Source organism: Heliangelus exortis, chromosome 28, assembly GCF_036169615.1.
Source record: "Heliangelus exortis chromosome 28, bHelExo1.hap1, whole genome shotgun sequence".
Classification (NCBI taxonomy): domain Eukaryota; kingdom Metazoa; phylum Chordata; class Aves; order Apodiformes; family Trochilidae; genus Heliangelus; species Heliangelus exortis.
Window position 1 is genome coordinate 1150261 of NC_092449.1, and position 20725 is coordinate 1170985.

The 20725-nt window shown below is 53.0% G+C and overlaps 1 protein-coding gene across 1 annotated transcript in view; it reads left to right on the forward strand.

Annotated features, from left to right (window-relative positions):
* Positions 1–10415: 10415 nt before the first annotated feature.
* MUC16 (mucin 16, cell surface associated) overlaps positions 10416–20725 on the forward strand; it is a 117569-nt gene continuing 107259 nt past the window's right edge. Inside the window, exon 1 of the mRNA XM_071727415.1 lies at positions 10416–10476. Within this exon, the coding sequence (XP_071583516.1) occupies positions 10416–10476 (61 nt within the window). The remainder of the gene's footprint in view (positions 10477–20725) is intronic.

Genomic DNA, 20725 nt, shown 5'->3' on the forward strand with positions numbered 1-20725 from the left:
GCTTCAAGATTCCTGAGCTCATCCTGAGAAAGCATTATTGGTGATAGAGCCGGGAGCTGCTAAGAAGGATGGCAGAGCTATGGAGGTCCCAACAGACTGCCCATCTCCTCTGTGCTTGGCAGGAATGCCAACCTAGGGCAGGTACCCGGGGCCCCTGGAAGCACTGATGGCAGCGAGGGGGCACAGCCAGCCAGGATGAGGCCAGCAGAGCACAAGGTTCATTGGGATAAAGAATCCACCTGCATCCTCACTTGCTCCTTCAGGCTTGCAGACACTGTGCCCAGCTCTTCCCTCCCCAGGGTGGCTGAAATATGGGGACACACCAGAAGGAAAAGTTACCTGCTGGAAAGAGGAGCACCCACAGCTACCAATGGGTCCCTGGGGAGCAGGAGGTGCCAGAGGAAGGAGGGGATGAGTAGTGATCCACACTCCAGCTCTCTTGCTGACTCTTCCCATGCAGACAGACCTAGGACACTGGCCAAGAAACTCAGCACATTCTTTGGCCCCTTTGGGTCCCCTGCATCCCATACTTGGAGATACCTCTTGAGTGCAGACACCAGATCCTGTGTCACCCCCATACTGGCTCAGTGGTGAGGACCTTATCCATCCTTTACCTCTGTGGGGATGGTTTGGGTCCTTGGCCCTCAGCCCTCCCTGTCCCCACCCATTTTTCTAAGCTAATATCTTGCAGCATCTTCAATGAAATATGAATATATGCAGTGAGTTTGGGAGAGTGCATGGATGAAGCTAACCAGACCTGAAAATTACTCTCCTTTCTTGTGTGAGTCACACACCTAATGTATGTGCATATTAATGCTGGCAGCACACTTGTCTTTCCAGCTTTGTTTTCAGGAGTTTTCACTGGGGGTTTAAGCTAGAAAGACACACACCAGGGCCCCCTGGGAGAGGCACAGCTCATTTCCCAGCTCAGCTGAACACAGCCAGTAACAGGAGGGGTTCTGGCCCACTGGATCTCTCAACTTGTCCAGCACTTTGCTCACAGTGTGACATGCAGTAATTCCCAGACCTTGGTTCTCCAGCTCCCAGCTGGACATCAGCCCACTCACAGCACCTGGTACAGCCCCAGTTTCTCCAGGCCACCCAACTGTGACCAACAGCCTGGCTCCAGTTCAAGAGAAAACAAGGGCAGCAGCACAAACATTGGCTCAAAGCTGCTGGAAAACTTCAACATTCAGAACACACATGAGCCAAAAATATCTGGCCTGGAAATTCTGCAACCTCCTAGTTGATGGCTCCATTTCCAGCAGCACTGGTGATGGCCAGGAGCACTCTGTTGCTGGTGTGATCATCTGCTCCCAGTTACACACTTGGAATTATTTCTCCTTGGAACAAAGGGGCTGTGTGCCCAGCTTAGGGCTAAAACACTGGTTGGCTGGTCCTAGGCACCTGGGGACTCTTGGATCCAGGTAGATCACCAGGATCAGTGGCCAGCCCTGATGAAAAGTTCTCAGTGGCAACTGTAAAACTCAGCCTGGCTGGGTCTCACCATGAACATTCTGGCTACTCCATCCCTGGAAGTGTTCAAGGCCAGGCTGGATGGGGCTTGGAGCAACCTGGTCTGGTGGGCATTGTCCGTGCCCACACAGGTGGCTTGGAACCAGCTCATCTTTAAGGTCCCTTCCACCCAAAACCCTTCTATCATGCAACGATGAGTGACCCCTGAGCAAAGCCAAGCCCCAAACCCCCATGTGCAGCTGGGACCATGCCACATCCTCAGAAAAGCCACAAATTCCCCAGGCACTCAGGACCAGGTGCCTCTTCCAGCATCAGTGATGCTTAGAGCTTTGGGAGATGAACAAGTGTGGGGCTTTGGGTTGTCTCTTGACCACACAGCTGCAACACTGAGTGGGAAACCTCTTGGGTTCATTCTCCAAGGCTGTCTGCCTGCATCCCAGGGAAGAGCCAGATCCTCACAACACAGGCCCTTGGCACTGCCTGGAGCTTGTATTGAGGTCCCCAGGGACACATCAAAGCCTCCCTTGTTGCTGCCACTGTCACAGTGGGAAGATAAAGCTGGGATTATCTCTGTGAGCTGCCAGGAGCCTCACGTGGATGACAGCACTGAGCAGACATCTCCTGCACCACTGAGGGTTTGCAGCTCCTGGGGAGGCAGGGGGAGGCTGAGCAGCAGGGTAAGCCCTGAATAACCCTTCTGCCCTTGAGGAAGGAGGCTGCCAGAGCTCCTGGTGCTTTCCAGGAACCACAGGACCAGCTGCCTGCTCCTCTGGCTGGCAGGGACACTGGTTTTGCTGGGACCATACCAGGCACAGCACCACAGCCCAGCATCTCCAGGGCTTCAGGTGCTCATGCTTTGCTTTTCATGTTTTGGGATCCCTCAGAGAACAGGGGTGCCCAGAAGCTGCTGCAGGGAACTGGGTTCAGGTGGGCACTTGCCCCTCACTGCTGGAGTGGTGGGAAAACCAGTTCAGGGGGAAGCAGGAGCCTGAGTGGGGAAGGGAAGCCTGATGAGGAGAGAAAGGCCATGGCTTCATATTGACCCAAAAGAGAGGAAAAACATTTTGTAACAAAAATTTTGACCCATTGAGATGATTTTGCTGGAAAGAAAGGTTTTGGGCACCCAGCAGTTGTATGAATGTGCTAGGGCAGGAAGATCCAAAGTGACACTTCACACTTAACCTCTGCACCCCCCCTGCCAGGGCAGAGGCACCACGAGCCCAGCACATCCCCCCCTCCACACCCCCAGTGGGGACCTCTAAAGGACAAACATTTTTTCTCTGCTCCCTGTAGGAAAGAGCAAAATGCTCCTTCCAGCCCTGGAGCAAGGTTGGAGCAGGGTTTCTGACCCCCTCGATTACCAGCACTGACCAGCTGATGGATTTTGTCAGGAAGCTGCTCCGTGGGCAACAAACGTGGCTCTGCCCATCAGTCCCACTCCTAAGGGCTCCTTCAGCCCAGGCTGGCAAATCCATTTCTCCCTTCTAATCAGGCTCCATGCAGGGCTCAGAGCCAGCACCCTGGGGAGGATGCTCATGAGCAGCAGCCCCAGGGGACCTCCTGCCACCCACCCCCTTTCTCTGCCTGTCCCCTGCTCCCAATGACAGGCCCAAGGTAACCCACCCGTGGCTCCTAATTGGATTTGCTCATGCTAATTACAATCATTTTTGCCTCATTTAAGCCATTTGTTTCCCACAGCAACTCCCTCCTCACAGGTCTAGCACAGAGCCCCTTGCAGGCTGCTTAGGCCACGTCTGTGGGGGACCCCAGTGGTAGGGGTCACCTTTGCTGTCACCTTCAAGCTCCTCCCAGGGCTATGCTTGCCTCTCCATCCCCCTGCAACTGCATTAACCTCTTGTTTCTCTTCCCATCCCCATCCCACCTCCTTCACACCCTCCTCTCTTTCAGCTCCTGACTTGCTCTTTGGTGGCCCTTGCCAAGGAGAGGGGACTGGCCACTGGTGTCACCCGCAAAGCCCCCAGGACTAAAAAGACCCCAGCAACCTCCTCTTCTCCCTGCTTCACCAACAACACAGACACTCCTGAGCTGCACACTTGGGCTGGATTCAGGGTGGTGACCTTGAACCCGCCCTGAAGCTGCTCCTCACCACACCATTTATCTCCCCCCTGCTCATCCCAGGGTCTCCCTTTTTCCTCAACCAGCCCAGGGAAGCTCTGGGCAAGCTCCTCAGTGCAGAGAGCAGTTACTGCATGCAGTTAATTTACAGGTGAGCACAAGGAGCCAGATTTAGTGCCAGTTGCTTCCACACCACATTTTAAGGCATAATAATGGCTCTGCAGCCTGGCACCCAGACAATGAGCAAAGCCTCCTCTCTGTCTCCACACTCAGAGCTCTGAAAGCTGAGCAGCAAGCTGGAAAAGCCTGCACAGATTTCAGAAAAAGCCCTTACCTAGCCACATGCCACTAAAGGATGTTTTATTAATCTCTGCTTTGAAAACATTGGCTGCAGAGAATGGAAGAGCTATCAAAAATAAATGAGGAGCAATTGAATTACTGCAGAGCCCAATATAACACCCAGGAATTGCAATATCATCTCTTTTATCCATCTTAATGAAAATCTTGCTCTTATTCAGCAGTAATGGGAGCAGGGCCATTGTGGCTGCCAGGTGAGAGCACACCTGCATTTAAAGAGACATTGCCAGGGGGAAGGAGGTTGAGCTTTTTGGGGACTACGTGAGCTTCGTGACTCTGGGCTGCTCTGCACATGGATGGTGGAAAAAAAATGTGGGAGAAGAATGGCTCTGCCCAGTGCAAAACATGTTACAGTGCAAGCAGGCAGTCCCAGGCAAGAGGTGGATGGGGAAAGCAAGGTACTGGTTCCACATGTGAGTATTTCTCCTTTAACTGGGTCAGTGCTGGCCAGAGCCCTTTGAGCAATCAGTGAAGCCCAGCACGAAAAACTCCAGAGCACAACATACCCCAGAGCTACTTTTGACAGAGGAACACATCTTTCAAATTAAAGACATTCACATCCCTGAGCAGGGGCTGGGAGCAAGGACACCTCCAGTCTTGGTACCACCCAGCTTTTCAGCTCCCTGGGATTGTTAACTCCCTCCCTTTCTTGCAGCCCCTATAAATTGGGAAACACAAGAAAAAAAAAACAACAAACAACCCAAAAAACAACAACTCAGGGCATCTCAACAGCCCCTTTCCTTCAGAGCAAAGGATTTATACTTCTCTAGAGGCTTTGCCCATTGCAGGGTCAAGCTCAGACATCACTCAGCTGGCAGGCAGAAGGGGCTGGGGGCAGAGCTGGCCCTGGCACCTCCAGGTTAAACCTTCCCCAGAGTTCAGCTCCTTCAGCAGAGCATCCCTGCTGCAGGGCCCCTGGGTTATTTTTAAACAGCTGGAGCATTGTTAGTCCAAGCCAGCACACAAACACAGCCCAAGGCTGCCAGGCACAGCCTCCAGGCACACCCTGAGCTGTTCCACTTTTTACATACACATGGGGAGGAGTTTTTGCTCTTTCCAGCTTTAGAGCCTCTGACTTGACCCGGGCAACAGATCAACCATTGGCCAGTGCCAAGTCACTCCAGGGCTCTGGGTTGCAGTCAGACACTTTGATCCCAATTTGCTTTTCCAAACTGCAAATCACCCTCTGTTCAACTTTTGCACTGAACCAGGACTCGTGGGGAGCTCTGTGAAAAACAGAGATGTGAAAAAGCCAGAAAACAGCCTAGGACCTCCAATTGCTCACTGAGCAGACTCCACCTCAAGTTAGTTGGTTTCTCCCGAGGGTGCAGACTTACCACCCTTTTTATTTCGTGCATGTGGAGGGGGATTGGGGCTCTCACACATCCTGAGCCACCCAGCCCAGGGCCACCCAGGGATGCTCAATTCTTACCATGCTCATTAACTGCTAGATGAAAACTCAGCTCCACTCTGCCTCAGCCTGCACCCCTCTCCCATTGCAGCATTCCCAAAGTCCTCAGCCTCCCAGGAGCCATAAAGAACCTTTCCCCAGGAGGGCAGCCTCATACCCAGACCTCCAGCAGCTGGTGTGCAGGCAGAACCTGCCAGCTCCAGGCAATTGCATCCCAATTCATGTGAAAAAGTACAGTAATTTTATTATAAAGTTCAAAAAACATTAACATAGCATTTAACTGGACATCTTACTTGAGGACACAGCTGCCACAGAGAACCAGGCACTTTGCAACCACACAAGAGGTCCAGAGCCATTGGTCAAGGTTCCTGCTCCTCCTACAAAATGAGATTTTCCCCATGACACTGGTGAGTCCCTATCAACACCAGGGGGTACAAACCAACCCACCCTGCCCCCTTCTCCTTGCCCTGCATTGCCCAGCAAGCTGGGCACCAACTTCATGGGACCTGGAAGAATATCCACTGGTGCTTTGGCAGCAGATGGTCTGGAGCAGTGAAGGACCCTACATGAAGGTGCCTGTGATTAAGACTCACACAAAGCCTCCCCCATTTTAAATTGCAAAATCTCTGGGCCAGTCACGGTGGGTCAGTCATGGTGACCCACTGGTGGTGGCTCTGGTTCTGAGGTGGCTGCCCTGGGCACCAGCACAAGATTCTCAGCTGGCACTTGGGAATCCTGTCACTCAAGTGTGAAGATACCCACAACACTCTGCATCCCAGCATCATCTCAAGCACATACAGGAATGAGGTTTTCTCTTTGCACAGGGAGAAGAAATAGAGCCCCTACAACCCTTTCCTCCCTCATTTGGCAGCAAAGAGAATGAAGAGCATGTCACACCAGCTCAGAGCCTGGGGACATCCTCCCTGAGACACCACCACCTCAAAAGCTGGTGGAGGTGGGGGAATTATGGCTCAGCACAGAGAAGTCCTTACCCCATACTGTGACAAACTGCTGCTGTCATCACACTCTGCATCAGCCTTCTGCCCCGTCATCCCCACTGCTCACATCAGCTTGGGGCCACTGGGTGTCTCCATCACCACCACTAGGACCATCTTCCCCACTGCTGAAGCCAGGCAGATCCTCTGGTCCCAGCTCCTTGCTTGCAGACAGCAGCTCTGGGGTATCCCTAACCCCAGGGGGGTGCTGTTCCTGCACCTGCAGGGACAAGGTCAGGCTGCAGCTCAAAACCCAGGAGCCATCTTGTGAAATTCAGAGGAGTCCAAGTAACCCCAGACACCTCTCCCATAACCACAGGCTGAAGAATATCCTCCCAGCCCACTGTTTGCAAGCATACCCAGGAATGAGTCTGGAACCAGCATGGGACAGGCACTCACCTGGAAATCTGGTGACTCTTTCAGTATTATGGTCCCATCATGTTCTTCAAGCTCCAGTTCTACCTCAGTGTCATTCTGGGACTTGTACTCCTCACTGTCTGTTTCCACGTCTGAGGGCTGGGGGGGAAAAGGGGAGGTCAGAGGAAAGACAGAGCAGCCCCTCACCCCCTGGCCCTGTAGCCAGTAGCCAAGGGTGACAGAGATGCTGCTTTGCAGGGACATCAACCAAAGGGAAACTTCAGCCTTACAGGATGAGTGGGGCACCTGCACCTTTCAGACACTGATGTTCAAGTGCTCTTTGGGCAGCCTGCTGTCCTCTCAGAGGGGCCACAATAAAGGGAAGCTCCTTACAGGTCCCTGCACAGGCTCCTCTGCAGATCTGGGGCACTTCCAGTCCACCAGAAGCACACAGAGCCTGAACACCATCATCTCCAGGCTGCTCAGCCCCCCAGGAACAAACCCACTCAGCACCCAGAACATCCCACCTCATAGGTGAGGTCTGCAGAGTCATCCTCTGGCAGGTCCCTCTGCAGCACCACCAACCAGGACTCCTGCTCCTCCAGAGCTACATCATCCCTCTTCCTCTTGTTTGCTTTGGTGGATGGGTTGATCAGAGCTTCCCGGATCTCTGGAGGGGTTCAGAGGGGGCACAGTCACTGCACCCATATCTGTGTCACTGCCTCCACACACCTCTGCTCCTCCAGACCGTGTGTTTGGCTGTCACACTCCGGGCTTAGATTCAAAGCCTTCAGATGTTGCAGAAGGCCACAGCTCTTACCCTTGGCCATGTTGCTCTGGCCCCAGTTTGCTGGGGGGTAACCCAGGATGCTCCGAATCTTGGTGGGGACAAAGGAGAGGAGGAGGCGGGTGAGGCGCCCTCGGTGCTTCTTGGCAACTCGTCCAGGTCTGCTGGGAGACTGGGAAGGGGGGACTTGGCTGATGATGGTCTCTATGGGGATCAGGAATCCAATCCAGGCTGATGCCTTCTGGAGGATCTTCAGCTGCAAACAAGAGAGCTACATTTGGTCCTGGGAGAACTTCCAGGTATTTAAAGTCCCCAGGGGGGATTCTGTCCCAACATGATGCTGAGCTTGGACCAGTTTTGGGCAGGAAAAATAGGACCAGTTAGATGTACCTTGTTCCTCAAAGGGTTCCCATCTCTCCTGGTTCAGAGAAGAGAAGACATGAATGCTGCAACAACCACTTGGGAGCAAGGGGAGCAAGGAAAGATCAAAGCAGGCAGAGGGCAAAAGCTGGGATATGGAGAAAAGCAGAGGATGGGCACAGACTGAATGCAGGGCAGAGGGAAGAGACTGAAAGAGCAGAGAGGATTATCAAGCAGAGAAACCAAAGGAGCTGCCAGGCTCAAAGGTTTATTACCCATCTCCCCCCCCAACCTTGGCCTCAAACTTCTCCAGCAGCAGGAACATCACCTTACCAGGTACTTGACAAAACTCAACTGAAGGATGTGGTGCAGGAATCTGCTGGAGAAGGAGCAAGGCTCATTGCAGGGAACCAGCCTCTCCTAGAAAGAGAAAAACAGGTCAGACATCCCCCATGCCAGTTCAGACAATGGCCCCAGCAGCAACAATCCCTGTGGTACCTGGAGGGGCTTTACCTCTTTCAGGCTGCTGTGGTGCCTTACTTGCTGCTCCATAAAGCCCAAGAGCCTGAACAAGCTGGGAACCCCTCTAAGCTCAGCCTGTAGCCCTCTGGCTACTTGTAGCCACCAACCCAGCTGCTCCTCATGGCACTAAAGAGCTGCTGGGGCTAATCAGTGGGGCAGCTCCTGGCCCTTCCCCCTGCTCTGAGCTCATCAGGGACTGATGGCTCTCAATTCAGAGTTGATTTTCTTTTCATTTGTGGTGCCCGTCCCTTCCTGGGGGAAGTTTTTTCACACTTCCAAATCCTGTCAAGACCCTGATTTGGGATCTCACCCCTCCCTCTGCAGGGTGACAAAATGCCAGAAAATTTACCCCACGGACCCCTCAGTGAGGGGAGAAGCTGGAGAGGTGCAGGGAGATCCCTCAGCATCTGCCTGGGTCTGTGCCTCCCCCAGCTTGTTCCCACACTGGGGGGAAGCTGGGCCTGGGATTTGTTGTAGTTACTAAAGATGAAAGGAAGGGAGCAAGCCTGGTGCTTTGATCCTGCAGCTGGATTGAATTAGCCACAGGTTCTGTGTGGACGTGAATGCACACATGCACTCTTCCTATTGCAAAACAGGCTTAGCTGAGTCCCCAGAAGCTTCTTCTGCAGCAGATTCTCTCAGCCCCTGCTCTTCCCCCCCACAGTCCCCTTCCCAGCAGGATTGGGAGCACAGGGAGACTGAGAAACAAGCCAGCAAAGAGCCCTGGTGACAGCAGAGGTGGGAGGGAGGGACCCAAAAGCCCCAGTGGTTGAAACCGCTGATTTCTCCAGATAACTGCGTGGGCTGAGGTGAAGATTTTCCTGATGGGAGCTTTGCTAGACAGAGCTGAAGTGTTTGTCTCCTGCTTTGAGCTCCAGCTGCCCCTTCTGCCCACAGATGGGGACATTCTGCCCAGGTCACTGCTCCCTGCACTGGCTCCTGGCGTGGCTCCCTCCTGCCTTGCTTGCTGCTGCTCACCCTGCTCATCCAGCTTGTCTTCTCCTCAGGACCCCCCCATTTCCCATCTCATGGGTGACAGGAGCCAGTTGGTGATGGTGGCCCTGAGCAGAGGTTGGGGACAGGACCCATCCCCCTCCAGCTGTCTTCCCAGGCAGGTGATGAATTGCTGCTGGTCCAGAGAGAGCAGATGCAGGGCCCTGGCAGGCACCGTCAGCACACGTCAGTGCGCAGAGAACAATCAGGGCTGGACACAGAGCATAAATACCCAGAGCTGCTCCAGCAGCCCTGCCAGTCCCCCCATGTCACTCCGGGAGGGGATGCTCTGTCCCCGCATGCTCCAGGGCAAGAGCTCCAGGGACATCTTCCTCCACGTGGTGACCCCTGACCGCATCCCGCAGTTTATTATCCCCTCTCTGGACATCCATGACAAGGACAAGCACTCAGCAAAGGAGAAGGGAGAGGCAGAGAGGACAGCCCGGAGGAGCAGCTGGGACACAGCAGTGGAGGATGAGCACAACTTGCCCACCTTCAGCTCATCCTGCTCTGACTCCGGGTTCTCTGCTCAGGCTGTCCCGGACCCCACTGCTTGGGCAGCTCTGTCCCTGCCTCATCTCCCCAGGGTCACCACCCCGTATGGCTTTGTCACCCTGGGACAGAGCCCACAGGTCACCAGTGAGGAGGCGTTTTTTCACTCTGGTTCTGGTTCTTCTGGAAGTCCTGCTGTTGGAGGAGGTGGCTGCTCCTGGATGGGTGGAAGCCTGAGAGACTGCAAGCAGCCAAGTCCCCATGTCACTGGTCACAAGGATGGAGGGAACAGCCCGGTGAGAGACATCCAGAAAACTGATGTGCTGGAAAGCAGAGAGGCAGAGAAGAGAGAGAGGAGGCTCCTAGAGATGGGCTATCAGAGGAGCAGCCCCAGCCTCGTGCTCCCTACGGGGACACCCAAGAAGAACTTGCTCCCAAGGATCTTCAGGAAGCACCTTGCCCACCCTCGGCACCTCAAGCCCATGAATTTCAGTCTCCACTGATGCTGCAAAGCAACTGTGAGAAACTGAGGTTCCCTCAAGACTTAAGAGAGGGACTTTGGGAATGCCTCAGGATCCCAGGCTCGAACATGAGGGTGTCAGACACGTCTCCATACCTGGAGCAGAAGCCTTGCAATGGCATTGTCCTTGGTGGGGACATCAGGAGCCCCTCTGGCTGGGGCAGGAGGGGCAGCAGTAGCAGAGGTGAAGCTGCACGGGGCAGGCTGGGGAGCAGAGGGGGCTGCAGGTTTGTAACCATACAGTGTGTGAATAAAAGTGAAAATGTCTCAACTGACTTGTGCCCTTTCCTTTTCTCTCCCCTGTCCCAGCAGTTTGGTATCAATAGGATATTTTGGCACCCTCCCACTGTACCTTCACTCTCAGCAGCTCCTGGGGCTTACCTCCAGGTGAGAGCAAGTTTTCAATGGGTTTAAACTGCTTAAATATAGAGCAGGAGACTTCTCTGAGCCCCCAAAGACAGCAGCTGCAGCAGGTTAGGAGAGACGAGTGATGCTGACATCCACATTACATTTGGTTTCCAGCTTGGTGGCTGTGGGGTGGGACATTTGCACATGTGGGGTCCCTTTCCCAGCCAGGACCTCTGCTTCCAGGACACAGTGGCTTTCCTGAAGTAGTTACTCAACACCAGTTCACAGGGTACAGCTGTGAACTGCTCTTAACCAGCTGTGATAAAGTGAGTTTCACCTTGCTGGCCTTGCTCTCATAAACTGCTTTTTGCTTTTATTGAGAAGCAGAACCTGCAATGCCAGAATTCAAGCGTTCATGGTCAGCGAGGTTTTAGGGCTAATGGAGCAGAACCTCCTGGGTCAGCAGTGCTTGCCTGCTTCCAGGAGCTCTTACTGGGGTCCCTGAGAGGTGGAACTGGAATGGGGAGGGCTGGTCCCTGTTCAGGCAGGCAGAGGGGGTGCAGCCAACTGGGGAGGGATTGGGAGTCAGCCAAGGTCCCTGCCATGAGACCACCTGGAGCAGACAGCAATCATGTTTCACATCAGGGACATTAAACAAGCAGTTAATAAACTCAGGTGGAATCCTATCCCTGCCCAGCTGGCTGTGTGACCTGGGCCATGTCCTGCTCTGACTTGGTGGCTTGGGTTCCCCCATCTCTTCAGTCTGGTGGTGAAGCTGAGCCCTTTGCTGGAACTGCCACTGAGAAGTGAGCTTTGCCCAAGGTGTCTGAGCAGCACCCAGCAACAAGGCGGAGCAAGAAGCAAGCACGGGGCTGCAGCATCCCTGCTCCTCTCCAGAGGATGCTGCATGGAAGCAGCAGTAGCCAGAGGACTTCAGCGTTGGTGTAAAATTGGGGTGGGAGCTTTTCAAAGTCCAAATCCCAGGCTTCTCCAGGCATACATGTGCTCTCCTGCATGGCTCATGGCATGGGCATCAAGGACTTTCTCCAGCATAGGAGAATGTGGCAGCCAGAGCTGCTAGAAAAGGAGCTGGGATCAATTATGCGACAGAAAAATCTGCTGAGCGGTTATTAGAAGGAGCACTGGCACTATGGGGCAGGTCAGGGATTCAGGCTTCTGAAAATTTAAATTGATCTCCAGCTCCTGAGGGCATCATCTCTGTTCAGCACTTTGGGCTGGGAGGGCAGATTGAATTAATAAACGGGTGGTTATCAGTTACTTGAGCTGTGGTATCTGACCATGTGCATGCTCGAAGCTGACAGGCACACGTGAATTAGGGCATTCTCCTGCAAACCTCTCTCCTTTCTCTTCTGATGTTTAAGCTGCTGTGCAGTAGCAGCTTTGTCTAACTGCCTCATCATCATGCATGGGGACAAATCCTCAATGGCAGCTCACTGAAATGATGAGCCTGCTGAATTTAGCACTTAAACCTGGAGATTGGGAGTCAGGACTCCGGGGTTTTATTCCCTACTCAGTGACCCTCTTGAGCTCCTGGGAATCCTTTTATGCTCTTTACCCCATCTGGAAAATAGGAAGAGATCTGCTCTGCTTGCCAGGTGGATTGCAGGGCTGCATTCATCCTTTTTCACAACACATCTCTGGTGCTCTTGGCAGGATTTCCCAAGGGAAGAAATATTATAATATGTTATTACAGCCTGCCATGGTAGAAGAATTATTTTCTTGGAATCGGTCGGCGTGGGGATTATCAGTCTGGACAGAATCACAAATTAAATGTTTGTTTAAATGGCTGAGGTGGGGATTGCTACGTGGCAGGAGCAGAGCCGGGGCCGAGCGAGGAAGGAAACATCAGTTCCCTGCAACACAGCAAAGGTGCTGTGGGGTGAAACTGGGCCTCTCTGCCATATTTCTGATGGCTTTCAGGCTCCAGCTCAAGGCATCTCTAAAGCCTGTGAAGTGAGAAGGACGGGATCTCCCACTGAGCAACATGCCTCTGAGATTTACAGGATGCCCTTTCCCTGCCAACCCCGCACCAGGCAGTAAGGACATGACAATGGGAGACATCACTGACGTGGCAAGACAAATAATTACCAGTCACTGATTACTCTGCCCAGGCCTGGTACATTTTCTAAATGCTGTTTTTGTCTGACTCAGAATTTTGTTCCAGCCTCCTGCAGGTACCAACAGCAGAAAAGCTCCAGGCTAATTATCCGCTCTTAATCCCACATCCAGCGGTTACAGCAGCACTCACCACGCTTGGCTGCAAGTAGGTGGAATCAGAAAAGTAACCAGTTCAGATCTCCTGAGCATGAGGGGCTGGGCTGTGGACAGTTCTCTAAACCCCCTGCAGCTGGCGACCCTGGGACCCTCCTGCAGCTCCCACCACTGCAGCAGTCAAGCTCCTGCCACCCCTCCGTGACAGCCATGGACTCTCCTCCAGGCCCATCCCCTGCTGGGACTCTCTCCTGGGATGCCAAGAGCCTCTTTCACCTCCACACCAATCCTGCTGACAGGTCAGGTGCTCCAGAGTCCAGTTGGTTTGAAAGAAAACCAACCAACCTGTGCAGATAGCAAGAATATTTTTCAAGGCTTCATTCCTGCAAACTCTGTGTCAAGAAAAACAAACAGACCTTCCCTTTCATCTCAGTGGATCGAGCACCTCTCTCAAGGTCTCTGTGGTGACGCTCTCTCTCCTCTCCTCCAGTAACCAGGATAAATGTACCCTTTTCTTTCCCTTGGCCAGGCTGCTCACTGCTCACACCCACACAGCTGCTTGCTGCCCCCTGTTAGGGTCTGCGGGGGCAGAGCAGGAGACTCCCAGGGGACATCAGCCTCTGTCAACAACCTCAGGTGCCACAAATGTCACCTATTGCATGGTGAGGGCCCCTCTGCCACCCTGGGCACACAGAGGTGTCAGTCTTGTGGACATGGGCCCTGAGCAGCAGCAGCAGCAGCAGCAAAGTGGGAGCACCAAACTTTGCTCTGTGATTTTTATGCGATGGAGCACCTGGCATCCTGAGATCAATGCTGAGCTGCTGCCTTTGCCAAGGATTTTAGTCAGTGGCCACGCCTGCTGGGTGAGATAGATCCCTTCACGTGCTTATTAGCTGCATGGCTCCTCTCCCAGCTAATTGGTGCTGGAAAGGTCAAGCTCTGGCAATGAGACAGTCTGCTGCAGTCCCTCTGACTCTGGGGAGCTGGGGATGCAGTTTCCCATCTGGTTTCCTTAACAAGAAGAACCATGTGCATCACCCTGCCCAGATGGAGTTCAGCTCTCCTGCCCTCCACCCTGCTGACCCCAGACAACCCCCCTGTGCCCCTCTGCAGCCTTTGTGCTCTCACCACCCTGCTCCATGCCCCAGGACTGTGGGCTTCACTGGTGCCTGGATGCTATGAGAACAACAGCTTCTCCAGTGGGTGTGATTTCACCTCCTCAGCTGGCAGGCTGTTTGGGACCAGGTAGTGACTGTCTTTGATGTAGCTGTTATTCTCATTTGTTCCACGAATGGGTTTGTTTGTCTGTTTCCATTAGTGGCAAACATCTGACAGCCAAGCTGTGCTGGCTGCACAGGGCACAGGGAAAAGCTCTGTGCTCCTGTGGGCTGAGCCCTGTAAGCTGCTGCAAGGCTCGTGGCAGCAGCTGCTCTCTGCTTGGCTCCACTTCCATGGAGAAAAAACACCTTTTCATCCATCCATCCATGAATCCATCCATCCAGGCTGAGCAGCAGGACCTCTGTCCCCAGCTGCAGTCTGCAGGGGCACAGCTCTATGAGTGCATCCAGGTCCTTGCTTTCCCCTTCAGATGGTCCCAGAGAGCCAACAGTGCCAAGATAGACTTATTCATGAGGAAGAGAATTATGAGCTGTGCTCCCCTCTTTGGGGTTTATTTAACCCCCAGTGTGAACCCCCAGTTCTGCAGGAAAACTGAGAGGTATATCTGACATTCTCAGCCAGCTCCTCTTGCTTTGAATATATTTAAATATCTCTAGTGATGGGGTCCAGAGTGTGCTACTGAGGGCACAGGGGATGTGATGTTAGCTCTGGACACCTTTGCTCTATTGCTGGAATCAGGCTTCATGGAAAGACAAAGCATCTCCTGTGCTGGGAAAACAAGGACAAAAATTCCTTAGTCCATCCCAACCATCTGTGACATGGTGGCTGGAAAGCAGGAGCTTGATGATCTTAGAAGTCTTTTCAAAGCTAATGATTCTGTGATTCTGTGACTCAACAAGTCCACAAGGACCAGGGCCAGTGGTGGTTTGCCCCAAGCAACTTTCTTCTCCTGCATCTTCCCTTCATTTCCATCAGCCCTTGCTGAAATGGTCCCTTTGGGGTGGGGACCATTGTACTGAGATGGGGTAACTGAGATGGGTGACCTGCTGTGAGAGATGCTGCAGTCCTAACACTGCTGAACTCCAGCTGAGGTGAGGTGTTGGGGGGAACCACCCCAGGAATCTGCTCTGGAAGTTTCTGTTTCCTGCTCAAGGAGATGCCAAAGTCCCTCAGCTGGAGATTTTCACTTGCTGGGGATGCAGTCCTGGGGTGGTTGGAGAGCTGCGACAGCAAGAGTGAGGGCCAGAAAAGCCACCCAGGTATTTATTAGGAGTTGTCCATTATTTTTTATTACTTGAAGCTTGTCTGACCAGCGTTTGCTTGGTCTCACTCCTTGATAATATCACTCACCTGTGGCTTAGTGTAGTTTTTAGGCCACATACCACAGATACTTGGCTCTTCTTCAGAGCCACTAGTGGGAACCCAGCAGGCACAGAGGTGACAAGCTCAGCAAGAGGCAGACCCAGGGGCTGTGCTGGGACAGCAGGATGGGGGGCAGTGAACCTGGAGATGATTTCCCTCTGAAAACAACAGTCCTGGGGATCTCTGAGTCCTGTTCAGGACTTTGTGGGGTTACTGCAGAGGGGTTTCAGCTGTGACAAGTGGCCTTGGAGACGCAAGTGATGCTGCTGCTGCTGGCAGAGTACTGCAAAGGTGGCTCTGCAGGAAGCCACCTCAGTTGTGACACTCAGAACAGGATTTATCTGCAACACAGCACTTTTGGCTGCTTTGCCTTCTCAGGTTCTCCATGATGCCTGGGCACCAATACAGCAGTGTGGTGGAGAGAGCCATGAGAGGGCACATCCCTTGCTGGAGCTGCTTTCCCAGAGCCATGAGAGGAACATCCCTTGCTGGAGCTTCTTTCCCAGAGCCATGAGAGGGGACAGCCCTTGCTGGAGCTGCTTTCTCAGAGCCATGAGAGGGGACATCCCTTGCTGGAGCTGCTTTCCCAGAGCCATGAGAGGGGACAGCCCTTGCTGGAGCTGCTTTCCCACCCATCCGTGAAGGTGCAGTCAAGTCCCCCTGGAAGGGCTGAGCTGAGCTGTAACAAAGCTGCTCCTCTGCTGTGGGCTGGAGTCAGCCCAAGTGAGACTGCCAGCTCAATTAGAGGGAACACACAGGAGGCATCTGCAGGGTTAGCTCCAGTTTTCGACACAGGGCAAAGCCAGCAAGCTCTGTTTTCATCTTGTTTCTGCTAATTATCTGTGTAGATGAAACAAGCTGTTAAAAGTTGGAAACCGAAATAATTTCTTTCCCTACGCTGCCTTCACACCTCCCAGGATTTGACCCACGTGAGGAGCAGAGTGCTGCTTTGTTCATTTGTGTGTGTTTTCCTGTCTCCTGGCACCTCTTTCCATCAGCTTGTCTAGACATGCAGCTTCACCAGCCAAAGCCCATTGCTCTGCCCACCCTTGGGAAAACCAGCATTTGCAAAAAAATCATTTTCCCAGGCTTGATGTTGTTTCTTACACAGTGTGGGCACTTTCCCAAGCTCAGGCCATGGTGGAAAAACCTCTCCTTGTGTTAGGAGGGCAGGTCTTGCAGGAGCACAAAGCCCTGGGAGCTGCCAGTGCTGGCTTGGCCACCTGGGATGGGAGGTCTTGCTAGGATCAGCTGGATGCCCATGGATGGAGGCAACCAGGCAGATGTGCATCACTCAGCATCAGCTGCTGCTTTTCTTCTGTCCAAAATCAATAAACTGTGTCTGAAAATAATCTCAGGACTTGCCTTGCCTCTTTTCTTGTTCCTGCTCAGCAAGGAGCTTGACATGTCAAAGGTGTCAAAGGAAAAGGAGGCTGAACACTTCAGCAGGGTTTGTGGATGCAGCTGAGCTGGGGCAGAGCTAAGGGGATCCTGGGATCAGTGGGATCTGCTGGAGGGTGACAGGGCTGTGGTCCCAGCCAGGACACACAGGGCTCCTCCTCAGGAGCAAAGTATCCATTGGGAGCAAAGCAGCAGTGAGGAAAGTCAGAGGGAAGGAGGTGAACTCCGGGCACTTGGTACCTGATGGCACAAGCGGGATGGGAAGCACTCAACCACTTTCCTTGGAGATCAGACAAAACTACAAAGGAGCTTTGGTATTTACATCAGGGACTTCAAACGCAGGCAGCAGAGCTGTGGTTGCTGCACACTGATGAGGACCCCTCTGTGTCTGGTGCTGTGCTACAGCAGGCACAGCCTGAATTCCCTGCACCCCAATTCCCTGCACCCCACACCCCCTGGGCCTCAGCCTCTGCCCACCTCACCAGTTATGAGGCCATTTGACCTCTAGCAACCACCTGTAAAACAGGACCAGCTGTAGCTCATCTCTCCTCATCACATAACCCAGACACTGTTTGCAGATCTGGGACCTTTCCCTGAGCTCTCTCCAGCCCCCAAACACCTCCTGGTTCAATGGCCCTAGGCTGACACTGCACAGATGCCACCTCCTCTCTCCATGAACCCATCTGCCAAATTACTGCCCTTTGGCCCCTGCTCTCGCCAGCACTTCCAGCCCTTGGCACGTTTTCATGTGACAACAGCCAGCAAGTAGATTTAGATGATCATCAAACATGACAATTGCAAACCTCTTAATCAGGAAGGCTGAATAAGGCTCCCCTAGGCACCACATTTGCATCTTCTACCTCAACCCCCTCTTTGCATGGGCAACTGGAAATGAGAGGCTAATAAAGCAATATTGCCTTCCCCATCAAAAGCCATGAGTCATATAATTTTTAAAAGCTACAGTGTTCACCTTTGTACCAGCTTAGAGCTAATTGCTTTAAAAAAAAAACAACCAAGAAGCAGAATTCATTATGTTTCTTTAATTGCTCTCGGGGCTGGGTGTACTGTGAGCATGGATTTAATTTAGCTAGGAGATGATTTTCATTAGGGGATGAAGGAGAAGAGAGAAAAAGTGTTGTGTGGTGGTCTGTCCCTTAACAAAAGAAATCTCAGTGAAAGCTCTTGAGAGCACAGGTCTGGGGCTGTTGGGGGGCAATGAACCCCCCACGGCAGTGGTTGTGCTGCCCCAGCACCCTGCAGCATGGCTCCTGCAAATGCAGCAGTGAGGACCCTCCTGCTCCAGGAGTCCTTCAGATATCAATAGAACAGGAGTGTGAAACAGAACCACAGAACCATTCTGGTTGAAAAAGCCCTTTCAGCTCATCAGGTCCAACCCTTCCCCCATCCCTGCCCAGGCCACCCCCGCCCCATGTCCCTCATCCCCACATCCCCAGGGCTCTGAAACCCCTCCAGGGATGATGGGGACTCCAGCCCTGCCCTGGGCAGCCTGGGCCAGACCCTGACCAGGCCCAGGGTCAGGGAGAAATTCTCCCCAGGGAGAAATTCTCTCCAGGGAGAAATTCTTCCCCAGCTCCAACCGAAACCTCCCCTGGCACAGCTTAAGGCTGTTTCCTCTTGTTCTATTGCTTGTTACTAGGCAAGAGAGACTGAACCCCCCCTGGCTCCAACCTCCTCTCAGGCAGAGGCACAGAGCCAGAAGTTCTCCCCTCCCCTCAGCCTCCTTTGCTCCAGGCTGTACAGCCCCAGTAAATTAAGATATTAAACTGCTAAGAACACATCCTACACTTGGTCTTAGCCCAAAGGCCTCTGTGCTGAGGGTTCTTCCCTTTCTTTGCTCTGTCCCCTCCTGAAGCACTTGCCTTGCAGCCCCAGCAGAGTCTCTAAGCCTGACAGCACTGCTAGAAACTGCTGGAGGTGACTAAACTCACAATTTTCTTTGAGGATTACACTCTGTGGGAGAGCTCCTCTTGACCTCTCCTGCAGGAATGTGCTCTCTATCTCACAGCCTCCTGCCAAAAAATGAGATATGTGGGAAAAATACAACTTTAGCCAATTTCGCTTGCACTTTTGGGAGCTGACACATTGTTTCAAAATGGTTCCACCAAGCTCTTTGGTATGGAAGGACAGTGATGAGAACACACAGGTAGGTAATTTATCTCTCCAATTAGTTAAATTAGTTCCATTGATTTCAATGGGGGTGATTCTCTGGCTTCGAGATAAAACACGAGCTTATTTTTCTACTGGGTCGCAGCCAGAGGATGCAGCTTCTTGTAGGATCTGGCCCTGAAGTATCACAGCCACCTACAGGAATCTGGTCCTGTTGAAATTATCCAGGGGTTTTTATTGCTATTATCTTAGGCAGCCTGCCCAAGAGGGAGCAGTATGATTAATACTCAGGGAACAAATCCAGAGGTAATGGTCCCCACGAGCCGGGGGCAAGAGAAGCTGAGTGCTGTTTGCTGGGCAGCAGGGTGGAACTGCTGCTTTCTGAGCTGCACTTGGGATACTCTGCCAGCAGCAGTTTGGGATGGCTTGGGGGGCCTAGAAATGAAAACTACTCATGCAGCTCAGCCACTCTGCTGCCAGGGACCACCAGCCCTGTTTCTTTAGGATCAGTGCAGTCTCTGGGGTCAGGCTGTGCAGATGCGACTTCTCTGGCTTATACCTCCCTGACACCTCAGGGCTGAGACAAAAGGCTGTTTGCATATGCAAAATTCCCTCCTGCCTATGTGCTTTGAGCACAAAGCTGGATCCAGGTTATCTTTGCAGCAGCAGCAGGCAGCCATCCCCCCAGCTACACAGCAGCCACCTGGCCCCGGAGCCAGAGGGACCACAAGGACAATAACACACCGGAGAGCATCCCAGGGATGGGTGCGAGCCCAAGGTGCTGAGATGCCTCCAGCACCCATCATCTCTCCCGCAGGGCTGGCTGGGGATGTGGCAGATCAGCGGGTGCTGCTCTGCAGCTTCTGGTGCCCTCCCCTGGCTCTCTGCCGCACTGCTCATACTCCATGCCAACCTTCTGCTCACGGGTCTCCAGCAGATGCAAGTTGCTCCTTCCTACACCATAAACATCTTTTTACCTTTATGATTAGTCCAGGACCATTGACCCCTCTCTTGATTAAATTTCTCTCCTCCAGCCTTTTCTTTAGCATATTTAATTTCTTTTTATCATTATCATACCGTTCTTCTCCTTTCCCCTCTGTGTCTTGGTTTAAAACCTTCCTCATTTAGCTAAGGCTAAGATAAGGGTTTTTTTAAGAAACAACTCACAACACCTCTCCTACGGGTGCTGCCTGGGAGCAGCAGTGAGGGCCCAATCTCCCTGTCAGATCCTCCTTAACAGAAATCATCACATTTGCAGAGAAGCACAGAGGACTGTGAGCTGTTCCCAAGCAAAAGGGATCAATCCTGCCTGGTGCTCAGTACCAGCCCTGGCCCTGGTGCTGTTCCAGAAATGTCAGAGCTCTCCCAGACTCCAGAACAACCAATGTGAGTTTGCATTCAGCTTCGTCAGCATTTCAGGGGCTGGGGAGACAGTCAGGTGAAACCTATCACTTACAGTCATAGAATCACAGAATTGTTCTAGTTGGAAAAGCCCTTTCAGATCATCAGGTCCAACCCTTCCCCCATCCCTGCCCAGGCCACCCCCACCCCATGTCCCTCATCCCCACATCTCCAGGGCTCTGAAACCCCTCCAGGGATGATGGGGACTCCAGCCCTGCCCTGGGCAGCCTGGGCCAGGCCCTGACAACCCTTTCCAGGGAGAAATTCTTCCCCAGCTCCAACCTAAACCTCCCCTGGCACAACTTGAGTTGTGCCAAAAGTTCCTCTTGTCCCATCCCTTGTTCCTTGGGAGCAGAGCCCGACCCCCCCTGGCTCCAACCTCCTCTCAG